Here is a 14,612-nt window from a genome sequence, read left to right on the forward strand (position 1 = left end):
AATGAATGGGAAGAGAGGAAATGGATACAGAAAAGTATACAATTTTGTAAAAGTTGGAAAGGTACTTGTGTTATTATGTTAGCAGGAAGAGATTGAATAAAAATCCAACTACTTAATTGTATGTATGTACAGAAAAAAAGAGGATGTAAATATATCAAAATATTAGTTGTATTTGGTTCAGAATGTAGGAACTGTGTGGTTTAAACATTTTTTCCATTTACATTTTTTATTTTCCTGGTTTTAAAAATAAGCATATATTTAATAATAGATAATAACAAAAATATGGGTTACTTATTTATCATCCAGGGTCCAGTTAGGTGACAGAAACCATGACAGTTATTTAAACAATTTAAAACAATTATTAACTAGATATAAAATTAACTTGGTAATTACTAGATTAAAAAGAATACCTGGAGGGTATTATGCCAAGTGAAATAAGTCAGAGAAAGACAAATACCATATGATTTCACTTACATGTGGAACTTAAAAAAAACCCAAACAAACAAAACAAATCAGAAACAGACTCATAGATACAGAAAACAAACCGATGATTGCCAGAGGAGAGGGAGGATAAGGGATGCGTGGAAAAGGTAAAAGGGAATAAGAGGCGCAAACTTCCAAGTGTAACATAAGTTAGTTATGGAATAAAACACACAACTCGGGGAGTCTAGTCCATAATACTGTAATAACTTGACGGTAGCAACTGGACCTCTCACGGTGATTACATTGTCAGGTGTATACAGTGTAGAGCCACTGTGTTGTAACCTGGAACAAATGTAATACTGTATATCAACTGTACTGCAATTTTTAAAAAGAATAATGTATATCCTTGGCTGGTGTGGCTCAGTTGGTTGGAGTGTCTCTCTCACATGGATGTTTCTCTCCCTTCCTCCCTCTCTAAAAGCAATGGAAAAATGTCCTTGGGTGAGGATTAGAAAAAGAAAAAAAAGCATAAGGTATCATGGAGGTGGCTCCAACAGGAAGCAGCCAAGGCCGAGAGACTATGGAGAAAGGTTTCATTACTGAATCTTAGAAACTTTTAAGAGGATGGGCTGAAACAGACCTGTAGTGACAGTGTGCTAGCAGGTTGGTGCTCCTGCTGCTGTCCTTGGAGTGAGGGTTGAGGATGATGAAGCTGGTTCTGCAAGTGTTGGAAAAACTGCAAAGTGAATTCAGCTGCTGCTACAGAAAGGAAGTGATGCTGCTGCTGATGCGAAGGGTTAGGAAAGCAATCAACCATAGTGCTTGAGTGTCCGCACACTTTGCCGGGAGTAACAATAATACAAGGCCCTGGGTGCTCCTTACCCGGGTCATCAGGGTTGTGCTTGCAAAGATGAGTTGCCAGAGTGGAAGAGTTGATTACTTAAAAAAGAATGACACCTAACAGCAGAGTTCTCGGTAGCAATAGATGCTAGAAGACACTGGAATACTATCTTTAACCTGCTGCGGTAAAATAACTGCCTTGCCATTTAGGAGGGAGGATATAAACCCTGACTGGTGTGGCTCAGTGGGTTGGGTGTCATCCTGCAAACCAAAACGTTGCCAGTTTGATTCCTGGTCAGAGCACACGCCTGGTTTGTGGGCTCGGTCCCTGGTTGTGGGTGTGCGGGAGGCAACCAATCAATGTTTCTCTCTCACATCGATATTTCTCTCCTTCTCCTTCCTCCCTCATTTCTCCTCTCTCTAAAAATAAATAAAATCTTTTAAAAAAGAGAGGGAGGATATAAGATACAGGATAAAGCAGTATGCAACAAATTAATGAAATATTTTGAGGAATTTAAATATTAACTATAAAAATTAAGATTAAATAATGCGAGGTATAGGAATACATCTATGCCTATATGTCTGTATCTAGACATAAATGTATTCCTATACCTTGCATTATTTATTCTTAACATGTCTATGTCTGTTTCGGCCCGCAGGGGTGTTTGCATGTCATAGGTGTTCGGTGATTGCGACACCATGGACTCGAGCATAGGTAGTTTGGATCCACACAAGAATACAAGGCCCTGACTGCTCCTTACCCAGGTCATCAGGGTTATGCTTGCAAAGATGAGTTGATGTTAAATAGGCTCGCTTTAATTATAAACCACTGCTGCATTTTCTTTTCTTATTCTATTTTTTTAATCTTTGGTTTTATCCTGAAAACCCTATGATGAGACAGTCCAAAATGACACATGAGATAATGACGAAAGATAACACTCCCATGTCAGAAAGCAGTCAAACAATTTTACTGGGAAAGAGCAGAAACTAGTCTAGTGCTAATGATGCAACTGGGCCAAAGTGAAGGGTGTCTAGTGGCTGCTGTGCACACAGGTAAAAGGAAAGTACGATGCTTGCACAACATGCCCAATCAGAACGCGGAACGTAAGAAGCATGAACCAAGGTAAACTGGAAACCATGATGTAAGAAAAGGGAAATCTAAACATTGCAGTGCTTGGTGTTAGTGAACTAAAATGGGCTGGAAGGGGACAGTCCAGTCAGGCAACTACAAAGTGTTCTATTCTGGAAATGACAAACACAAAGAGGAAATAGAGTGGCTTTGATACTGACAGAAAAGGTAGCACGGGTCAGTCAGACTTCTAGGAAGCCTATTTGCATAGCCATCATTCAAGTCTATGCTCCAACTACAGATGCTGAAGAAGAGGAAACAGGAAGCTTTTATACAAGTATCCAAGAAAATACTGATCACATACCAAAACAAGACATGCTGTTAATTTTTGGAGACTGGAACACAAAATTAGGAAATATAGCAAAATCAAATGTCATCAGAAAATGTGGGCTAGGGGTCAGATATGAAGAAGGAGATTGACACGTGGATTTCTGTGAAGCCAGCAACTTGTTTATCACAGACACATGCTTCAAATAGCCAAACTCTGCACGTGAACATCACTAGGTGGCCAGTACAGAGATCGAATAGACTGTGTAATTGGAAGCAGGAGATGGAGAAACTGCATTTTCTCTGCCAAAACAAGACAAGGAACAGATTGTGGTACTAACTATGAACTGTTAACATCAAACATTAGAGTAAAACTGAAGATCATTAAAAGAATCGTAGTGCCAAAATACAGTGTAAATAACATTCCTGATGGATTTAAAGCCCACATAAAAAATATATTTGCACTGTTAAACTTGATTGAGAACAAGAAGAACTGTGGACTAAAACTAGAAATATTATTAGGAAAGTATGAGAAAAGACAATGCCAGATGACAGAAGAAGCACTAAAAATTGTTAGAGACAGGCAAGAGGCAAAAGCTAAAGGGGACAAAAGCAGCGTTAGAATCCTGAATGCAGTTTTTCAATGACGATCAGGTAGAGATAAAGAGAACTATTACAAATTGTCAGTGTAAGAAGATAGAAGACAACAACAAAAAAAGGAAAATGAGATCTCTACCACAAAATTGAAGAAATAAAAGGGAAATTCAAAACTCGATTAGGAATTAATCTGACCAGGATACAATAAAGGGAAGGTGGAAACAGTACAGTGAAAATCTATTTAGAAGAGACAAAAGAATGACAGATACTTTTGAAGAAGGTTTCTATGAGAAAGAGCGAGTGAAAGCTGCCCCGAAAGTACTGGGAGGAAATACATCGCCATGGGTAGGTGAGGTAACCACGGAATTCTTTCAAGCCATGGAGACCAAGTCTGTCAAAACTCTAAAAAGAATATGTCAACTATTATGAGAAAACAGTGGCCTACCGACTGGAAATGCTCCACATACGTTCCGATCTTCAAAAAAGGAGATGCCAAGGAGTGCAGAAACTATGCGACCATTGCTCTCATTTCTAAGGAAATTGATGCTCGTGGTGGCGCAACATAGGCATCTACCTTATGTGGAACACGAAATGCTGGATGTTCAAGCTGGGTTCAGAAAAAGAAGTGGCACTTGAGATCTAACGTGAGCATTTGTTGGATACTGGAGTACCCCATAGAATTTCAGAAGGAGGTTAGTCAGTGTTTCATAGAATACAGTAAAGCCTTTGACTAAGTTGATGGTGAAAAGTGATGGGTTGCTCTGAAAGAAATGGGCGTGTCTCAGCACTTGATTGTCCTGATGTGTAACTTGTTCTGTGGGCAGGAAGCCACTGTCAGGACAGAATATGAAAAGGCAGAATGGTTTCATTAAGGCATAGATGTCAAAAAAGAGTGCATTTTATTTCCCTATTCGTTTAATCTGTACACAGAACGTATCTTATGAAAAACTGGGCTAGACTTAGAGGAAGGAAGAGTGAAAATTAATGGAAGAAATATCAGTAACTTAACATATGTAGATGCCACCATTTTATTGCCAGAAAGCAGGAATGATTTGAAATGTCTTTGGATAAAGTGAAAGAAGAAAGTGCCAAAGTAGGATTGCGTTTGAACAACAAGAAGACAAAAAGTTATGATTACAGAAGAGATGCATAACTTTAACTTAGATGATAAAGACATTGAAATTGTAGTTTGGCTTTCCTTGGTTCAGTCATCAGTTCAGATGGGTACTCTAGTCAGTCCATCAAGAGAAGGCTGAGACTTAAAAAGGCAGCAGTGTAAGAGTTAGGAAAAGTTACCAAGACCTAAGATGTGTCATTAGAGACCATGGTAAAGATCATCCACACTCTTGTATTCTTAATTACTATGTGTGGATGGAAAAGTTGGACAGCGAAGAAGGCTGGTAGGGAACAAGTTAACTCACAGTCAAACCTTGGTTCTCACAGTTGAGTTCTCAACTAAGTCGTTCATGGAAAAAATGTCTTGGTTGTTGAACAAAACTTAGATTCTTGACCCAACAACCCTTTTATGCTGATGCATTATTTCTAATGGGAAAAAATGGTCCAGTTTTCAAACAAATCACTCCTCAAACAGCTTTCCAGAGTAAATGAAGTTTGAGAACTGAAGTTCCATTGCATATGAAACACGGTGTTGGAGGAGAGCTCTGCAGATAACCTGGATCACCAGAAAGAGGAATGAGGAGGCTCTAGACAAGCCTGAAACATCACTGGAGGCAAAAATGACAAACGAAAGCTTACTTTGGGCACATCATGAAATGGCATGTAATGCACCAAATCTGTGTCTATATCTAGATACTGATATTTAGATGTCTGTATCCATATATAATACACTTGACTCAAACAACACGGTGTAAACTTTGTGGGTCCACCATATAAGTGTTGTTCAAGGGTCAGCTGTATAGTGAAATAGTCATGTAGGAACATGGACTCTAGAGCTGGACTACCTGGGTTTAAAATTAGGCTTACCACTTACTAGTGGTATGACTTTGGGCAAGTTCAGTTACCTGTTTTATACTGTTTGCTATTCTGTAAAATGGGAGTAACAGTCGTATATCTCATTGGGTTGTTGTGAGGATTAAATGGGTTAATATATCTGTTTGACATTATTGTCATAGTCATCCCAACATTTTTGTAGAATATCTTAAAAAGTGCCTAAAACCTTTGTGTATGAACATGGATATCTCAGGGAGGTGGGGGTTGGTGTGGAAGAGAGAGAAGATGATTTATACAACAGTGAATAAAACAAAAAGATTTCTGCCCATTTACTGTAGGGGTAACGGGCAATAAACAAGATAGATATGTGGCAGAGTATGTGTCTACACACCTATATGTACACATACATACACTGACAACAGTAAGTGCTAAGGAGAAAGATAAAGCATGGAAGGAGATAAACGGTTTTTAATTTCAAATACAATTGTTAGAGGAGTGTGTGCAAAGGTAAAATTTATGTGAAGATCTAAAGGAGATGAGAGAGCCATGTGGATCTCTCTCAGTAAGAGCGTTTAGTTCAAAGGAACAGCACATGAAAAGACAGTGAAGCAAAAACATAACTGGAATTGTCAGAGATCTACAGAAGAGATTAGTTAGTGGGGCAGAAGTAGGTTGCTGGAGGGGAGCCGAGGGGAGGAAGTGAGACTGTAGAAGTCCATCACTTATAAAGATTTATATCCTTTTAAAGGACTGTGATTTTTACTCTGAATGAGATGGGGTGTCATTTTAGCATTCTAAACTTGACTTCTATTTAACATTCTCACTCTGACTGCTAGGTTGAAAATAGGTGTAAGAATCTTACCTTAGTACAGTAATTTAAATAATCCAATAAAGAGAACAAAAGCACACGTGGATTCTAATATTACTTTGCTTTTCTAGAATCTACCATGGTTCTCGTTATCTACTGTCTTGCTTTGTTTTATTGCTTATATTTTGAAGCTCTTTGTAATCTTGCCACATCGTTTCTGTTTAGTCCCATTTCTTCCAGTTCTTTCAGACCTAGGAATAATTGTTTCTGTTCTAATTCTTCTGAACCTAGGACAAGTTTGAGCATAATTCCATCACCTATAATTTGTTCTAGTAAAAATAACTGGGAGATTTTACATAATGGACATAGAACACCCAAAAGGTTTTGTTCTGTAAATGAATGAAATGTTTTAGAATTCTTCATTTAAATACTGTTGAGTCTCTTAAACATGCAAATAATTGATTTATTTTCATCATCTTATCGATCAAGTATCCTAGTTGCAGAAAAGAGAATCTGTTTTACCCAGCTATTTACTAAAGGGTAATGACTAGGTAACAGAATCTTTGGGAGTGACATGAAGTTAGGTATTTTTGTTACATAGCTTGGAACCAGGAAGCCAGGAAAAATATCCAAGCATGCCTTACAGCTGATCAAGCAGCATCTCCACTGCCTTCATTGCCCACAAGGTATCTGTGAAGGACCAGTTACTAGAACTTCTTTATTAGAGCTGCCACAGAAGAAACAGACACCTTCACCGCCGTACTTGAAAGACCACTGCCTCAGATCTTTTACCTCTTCCTTCCAAATGTTGCATTCTTATGTATACGTGGCTCTTTGTCTAGAACCTTAGCTGGAGTGGAGTCTGGAAACTGTTGTGTATACTGTTCTGTCTTCTGCAGTATACGAAGGTGTGCCTAAAAGATTTGAGAGATTTTATTATTTCTGAATATCTACCATTATAATAAAAGAAATGAAATAAAAATGACAGTGGGTTATCCTTTTTCATTGGATGGCAACATACATTTCAGTAACTTTCATGTTAAAAATTACAGGGAGACAGCCACTCAAATTCTGGTAGGAATATAAATTAGTAAAACATGTGGAGGACAAATTGGCATTAACTGTCCAGATTACAAATGAGTTTACCCATTGATCTTACATAGTCACATAGTTTGGAAATAGAGGACTGACTAATACATTATAGTAATACAGTAAATCCACAAAAGGGGAAATTCTGCAGCCACTGAAGAGAAGGAGATGGTAGACCTTTGTGGACTGATTTGGAAAGATCTCCAGGGTACATTAAGTGAAAGAAACAATTTCAGAATACAGTGTACATATATGATATTATGTGTATAAGAGAGAGAGAGAAACAATGGCTCTCTGTGTGTATAAGCCGTAACAGAATTTGTTTCTGGGAGAGCCAGAAAATGAGAAATTGATGTGACACCGCTGGGACTCATGCATACCATGTAACTGATTTAACTTTATCTGCCCTTCCTTTCTACACGATAGCTTTGCTGGATAGAGTGATCTTGGATGTAGGTCCTTGTCTTTCATGACTTGGAATACTTCTTTCTAGCCCCTTCTTGCCTGTAAAGTTTCTTTTGAGAAACCAGCTGATAGTCTTATGGGCACACCTTTGTAGGTAACTCTGTCATTTCCTCTTGCAGCTTTTAAGATTCTCTCCTTATCTTTAATCTTGGGTGATTTAATTATTGTGTCTGGGTGTGTTCCTCCTTGGGTCCAACTACTTTGGGACTGTCTTAGCTTCCTAGACTTCCCGGAAATCTGTTTCCTTTGCCAGATTGGGGAAGTTCTCCTTCATTATTTTTTCAAATAAGTTTTCCATTTCTTGCTCTTCCTCTTCTTCTTCTGGCACCCCTATGATTCAGATGTTGGAATGTTTAAAGTTGTCCCTGAGGTTCTAAGCCTTTCCTCGTTTTTTTGAATTCTTATTCCTCTATTCTGTTCCAGTTGAATGTTTATTTCTTCTTTCTGTTCCAAATCATTGATTTGAGTCCCAGTTTTCTTCCCTTCACTGTTGGTTCCCTGTAGATTTTGCTTTATTTCACTTCGCATAACCTTCACTTCTTCCTCTATTTTGCATCAGTACTCAGTCGTTTCTGTGAGCATTGTGATTACCAGTATTTTGAACTCTGCATCTGGTAGGTTGGCTCTCCTTGTCTGCTTAATTCTTTTTCTGGAGTTTTGGTCTGTTCTTTCATTTAGGCCATACTTCTTTGTCTTGGCAGCACACCTGTTATGTTGTAAGGAGCAGAGGCTTTGGTATTCACCAGGGCAAGGCAACCCTCTTCACTGCATTGTGGCGCTGTCTGTGGGGGAGGGAACAGTGACGTTTTCCGTCACTTCCCCTGCTACCCACTAATGAATTGTGCCTTTCTGGTGCTTGTTCCCCGGGTGGGTGGGTTTGTGTGTATTCTAGGACCCCATGGGTCCCTCCAATGGACTCTGCTCTGAGAGTGGAGATTCTCCCACCACCACATCCCCCACAGGTTTTTACTGCCTGCGGTTTGAGGCTTTATTTCTCTGCACTGGAACCCTGGGTTGCACAGTCTGTCTCCCTCTCCAGTTCTTCCTGGTTTATTTGCAAGCAAATGCGGGACTGCCCCGTCTGCCAGCTGCTGCCTTGCCACATGTTCTCTCCGCCCCAGCTGCCCGTGCCCGCCCCTCCTATAGTCAGGACAAATATTTCTTCTTTAACCCCTTGGTTGTTGGACTTCCATACAGTTTGATTTTCTGGCAGTTCTGGTTGTTTGTTGTTTTCTTTTTAATTGGTTGTTGTCCTCCTTTTGGTTGTGCAAGGAAGCAAAGCATATCTTACCTGTGCCTCCATCTTGGCCGGAAGTCTTAAAAACTGTTTTGAGCAGTGGAAAAAATGTTAATACGTATTGCATCAAATGGAGAGTACTTTGAAGGTGACTGAAGTTTGAACATGTAAGAATAAATACGCAGTTTTTTATAAATAAATTGTGTTTTTTTGGTACTCTCTGGTATTCATGAGTAAGTTAAGATAAGCATACTATATAAGGAAATTTTTCTTAATGATAGTAGGGTGTTGCTTTTTGGTGGGCTATGTGCTGTAACTGATATTAATAACACAGGTAGTTGGAAATTAGAAAATATATCTTTGATTACTTCTGGAAGTGAAATGGGAATCCTTTCTATTTAAAAAGAGTTTATGTTTTTTAAGACATTTTACCATTTTGAACATTAATTTTACATGTAAAAAAAGATATGATACAAAATGTGATTAACAGATACATGACATGAGTATTAGTTCTTAAATAAGAACTTGGTCCCTTTTTCCTCATGGTAAACAGAAGCAATACTGTTTTTAATATAGTGTAATGTGTCTTTACTAACATATAAATGTTAATGCAAAGAGAACAGAATTTGCATTCGCTTTTGTGAACTAATGCGATGAATATGAGAAAATTGTTAAAACTTTTATCTTAAATTATTATATTTTTCATTGGGATTTTTGTGTTAAAGTAGGGATTCAAGAAAATGGTAAATTGTTAATATAGGGAACTGTCTAATTAAAAGTTCTGATAATACGTTTTGTCTTATTTAAGGAGACTTGCAAAGCATCTTAACATAATATTTCTTTGACTGCCTGCACATATTGCTCCCTCATGTTTTCTACCCCCAATAATATTGGTATGCTTTCTTTAATATAATCTTAGTTTAGAACTTTGATCTGTTCCAGACCCTCAATTACTTCCTTATTTGAAGAATCTAATAATATTTTATGAAAAACAGTGAAAAGATGGAACCTTAAATAACCGATCAATTTGAAGTCAGTTTGAGAGGGGATAGGCTTGAGGCAAAAAGGAGAACATGCCACTTTCCCTAATAAGATGTTGTGATCCAATCTCGGTTTGGAGACTGGAAGTCAATAGTCTCCAAAGTAGGGTACACAAGCCTATGTATTTTGAAATGCTAAGAATATTAGAAATTTTACAATGTGTATCTTGCTAACTGTACATGATTTTAAGTTTGGAAACACTGATATTTAGGTATTTGATTGTTTCATGTCCACCCCCCAAAAAGTATCAATTGGATCCAAGGGGTGAAACATTTATAATTCTGAAATTAAACTTGGAATGTGAACTCAAATGTTTTATTTCCCTTCAATAATTTGGATAAACCTTGATGGAAAATGTTGAGACGTAAACGTGCTTATAGTACTTCAAGGGCATTTATCCAAATTGGGTTGCATCTCTTTTGTTTTAATGTTTGTACTAAGCTAGTATTCCAGGGATGGACATTTCATAGCCTAATGTTTTCTCTTAGAGCTCTTGCCATCTGAAAATACAGATACTATCAACACCAAAACTATGTCCTTCACTTTCAGTTAATTGTAATTTCAGCCCATTATACATTGGGTAGCTTTCCTCAGTATCCAGTTTACATTTTCTAATTATCATATGCCTCATGGTACCAAGAGATGCCATTTTTTGCCTTCTTCCATGTATCCAGTATATCGTGGTATGCATCATATGAGAGACCAGCAAATGATGATGGCTCTAATTTATGAATTGATGACTAATTTATGAATATTTATGTTTTTTATTTCAGATATTCAAGCTTAAAGCCGTCCAGTTGGCTGAGAAACTCCTTCCTGCCTTTAACACACCTACCGGGATTCCATGGGCAATGGTGAATCTGAAAAGGTAAATTCTGTTTTTATGTGGTATTCCTCTTTTAGAATTCTATGTTAACTTATCTATTAGGGTTTTTATTTAATTTACTCATTAGCTATTTTTTAGTGGTTGCTATAGGAATCACACTCTACATAATTGATTTTTCAGTTGACACAATCAATATTTTAACACTTCATGTAACAGACAGAAACATTTCAACCACACCTGTTCATTTACACTATCCCTCCCATCCTTATTCTGCTAAGTTGTCAGGTGAATTACATCTAATACACTATCAATCTCAGAATACATTGTTAAAATATTAAACAGACCTATTTAGTTTATAAAATTGAGGAGAATAATAGTCTAATATTTACCCACATGTTTACTGAATAATAGCCTCAGATTTACGAGGCAGTATATCCAGTGTTCTTCATTTCTCTTTGAAGATCTGAGTTTTAAGGTGGTATTACTTCACTTCAGCCTGAAGAATTTTATTTAGCATTTCTTGTGCCAATCTGTAGGGTTGAATTCCTGTTGTGGGGTTTTTTTGTTGTTGTTGGTTTGTTTGTTTGATGAAGTCTTTACTTTGCATTCATTCTTAAAGGATATTTTCACTATGTGTAAAATGTTTGGTTTCTCATCTGGTTTTCATTGTTTCTGGTAAGTCAGAACTTGAATGATCATTATCATATTTTATTCTTTCTGTATCCTGCTTAGCCTTTGCTGATGAGCTCATTGAATCTGAATATGTCTTTCACTAAGTACAATGGTAAAATTTTGGTTATTATTTCTTCAAATGTCTTTTCTGCCCCATTTTTTTACTTCCTTTTTCAATTCCAATTCCTTGTATTTTAGATGTTTTATTACTGTCCCACAGGACCCTGAAGATCTTGTTTTTTTTCTAATCTTTTCTCCCTGTGTTCAGTAATTGAAGGACTTCCTTTGATCGTGCTCGCCGACTCTTTCCTAGGTTGCTCTAATCTGCTTGTAAGCCTAGTCATGAATTTTTTTAGATTTTTGATTGGCTGCTCCTTTCATTCCCATTCTCTGCTGAGATTTTCTATTTTTCCTTTCACTGTGAACGCATTTCCCTGCATTTCATCCAGCATAGTTAGAATACCTGTTCTAAAATCTTCTCATTCCTAACGTCTAGGTCATCTTGGAGTTGGTTTCAGTGGACTGTCTTTCACTGAGTTGGGGTAACAGTTAGAATGTATCCTAGACATTCTGAAAGTTTTGTCGTGGAGACTCTGGAATCTCATATTTTTCTAAGGGGTGTGTGCATGTGTGTGTGTTATTAAGTAGTTATTGAAACTTAGTTGGATTCAAACTTTAAACTCTCTAGGATTCCTCCTCCTTCATTTTCCACCAGCTCTAATTTCTGAAGATCACTGGCTTCCAATTCTTCAAGACAGAAAGACTGCAAGTTTTCTGTCAGATGTTAGCTCTTTTGCCTAGTATGGACTTTGTCTTTGGACTAAAAGCTATTAAAAAATGGAAAACGTATCCCATGCTTGCCTATTTTTCGAAGTTCCCATTATTCTCAGGATTGCCTGCCTTTGTCCATTCTTCAGTGACTTTAGGTCTTTTGCTATTTTGTACTTTATCCAAAGTTTATAGGTTTTTTTCCCCATGGAGAAATAGTTCAGTCACTAGAAGATACTAGAAGATCATAATGCAAGCATAAATCAGAAAAATTTTGTTAGATTTATTCACAGTGTCTTGATTTTTAAAAATGCTCTGATAAATGGTACTTAAAATTTTTAATTTTCCACTTCTGGAACATAGAATACAGATGTTTTTGTAAACTTAGTTTGAGTTCAGTCTTGCTGAATTTGTGTTTTCTTGATAATATCAATAATTTATCTGAAGTCTATTCCCCCTCCCCCCTTACTGTACTGGCTACAATATTGAATAGAAATGGTGGTCATAGACACTCTTGTTTTAGTAGAAAGTGAGTTTTTTACCAGTAAGTATGATGTTAGCTATAGATTGTTTTGTAGATAATTATTATTAGTTTAAGGCATTAAACTAATAATATTCTAATAATAATATTCTAAAATATTCTAATAACATTCTAAATAATATTATTAGAATATTCTAAAAATATTCTAATAATATTCTAAAACTTATTCTAATATTTTAAACGTTTTTAAATTATGTATTTTTGAAACTTTTTCAAGCAATTTTTCTATAGTTCATTTCTCAATCTTTTCATTACAGTCATTTACATTGATTTATTTTCCAATGGGAAACCATTATTGCATTCAAGGAATAAACCCAATTTAATCATGATGTAGTATTCCTTTTATATATTGCTGAATATTTTTGCTAATATTTTGTTTTGGGTCTTTGCATTTTTTGTGTGTGTGATATTGGTCTGTACTTTTTCTCTTGATATTCTTGTCTAGTTTTGATATCAAGGTTGTGCTTCTCTTATAAAACATGTTGGGTAGTGTTCTTTCTTCTCTTCTCTGGAAGAGTTTGGATCAGAATTATTTTTTTATCCTTATGCTTGATAGAAGCTTCTAGTAAAGCCACTTGGGTCTGTAATTTTGAGAAAGTTTTAATACTATTGATTTTATGTCTTTTATCACTTAAATAAATTACATTAGATAACTTGTTTTCTATTTATTTTAAATAAATTTTAATAAGTTATACTTTCCTAGGACTTTGGTCGTCTAGCATACCATAGTAATTATATGCTTGTATTTGTTTACCGTCTGTATTATATGTTACATATTTTCATTTTTATACTAATACACAGTCAGTAAAGAATGACATTCAGTTTTTTCTGCATACCCCTAAGTAAGATACTGTAGATATTTTCAGGGAATAATACACACTTTTCATTTTCAAAGGACCAGCCAAGTCGGCATGATACTCAGGGGAGTGACACGTGGCAGACACCCAACTAATCTGTCACAGAGGACGTCAGTGTGCGGTCAGCACACACGAGATCATCAGAGAAAAGGAAGTTTACTTTCATTTTAGAAGATTAGGGAGTTTCCAGGAGCATTTTAACTTGTTTTTGTAAAGGAGTGAGCAATATTAACAGGTGATAGATGGTGTAGGGCATCTTAAGTGGAGGAAATAATTAAACCAAAAAGAGATGTGGAAATGGGAAGATACAGGTAAGAAACTGACTTTTAGAGAAATGGCTGGTGATGAAATATGGAGGACCAGTATATGTGAACCTCCAAATGCTTCAGCTAGTCCTCTGAGTAAGGAGATTTATGAAAGGGCAAAAGTGCCATTTTTGTGAAGAGCCTTAACCTTTATGCTTGCCTTGGAGTTACTGAGATATATTTCAGTATCAGGAGATTAAAGGAAGATCTGAAGAGGGCATTTGAAATTGTTTTCTCTGAAAAAGTAACAAGGCATGTATAGGGCATAAATGAAGAGGGTCCTGGTCATCACTGATACCCCCTAATTTGGCGAGTTAATTCATGGAACAAACTGGGAGCACTTTTCTGGAAGTCCTTTGCCCTTCTGAAGGCAGCAACATTCTCAACAGCAATGATGTTTAACCCCTTCACTAGATTCAGTCCTCTTGCTTTGTACATCCGTCCCACAGAACCACGCCTGTGTTGTTCACCACCATATTCTAAACACTTAACGTGCAGCTGTATGCAAGTAACTGATCCCAGATAACAGTCTGTTAAGTAGTGATTCTGACATAGTTGGCAAAAGCGCTAGGAACGAAGCTTAACTGAATATGCAGAATAGAAGCTGAGCGGACCAGGAAACCATACATGAAAGGCTTTATTAAAAACAGCAGAAGAAACCACACCAAGATGACATTACCCAGCCAACAGCATAAGCATCCTCCACGTAACCCTCTAACTGCTCTATCACTGAATTTCTCCAGCTTGACCACTGAAGGAAGTTCTGTTATTCAGGGTTCAGTGAAGGATTCTGGGAG

At 36.9% G+C, this 14,612-nt stretch overlaps 1 protein-coding gene across 1 annotated transcript in view; it reads left to right on the forward strand.

The window, feature by feature from the left end:
- MAN1A2 (mannosidase alpha class 1A member 2) overlaps positions 1–14,612 on the forward strand; it is a 123,975-nt gene that overhangs the window by 56,724 nt on the left and 52,639 nt on the right. The window contains exon 6 of the mRNA XM_024570613.4: positions 10,620–10,714. Within this exon, the coding sequence (XP_024426381.1) occupies positions 10,620–10,714 (95 nt within the window). The remainder of the gene's footprint in view (positions 1–10,619; positions 10,715–14,612) is intronic.

The sequence above is a fragment of the Desmodus rotundus genome, chromosome 12 (genome assembly GCF_022682495.2).
Source record: "Desmodus rotundus isolate HL8 chromosome 12, HLdesRot8A.1, whole genome shotgun sequence".
NCBI lineage: Eukaryota > Metazoa > Chordata > Mammalia > Chiroptera > Phyllostomidae > Desmodus > Desmodus rotundus.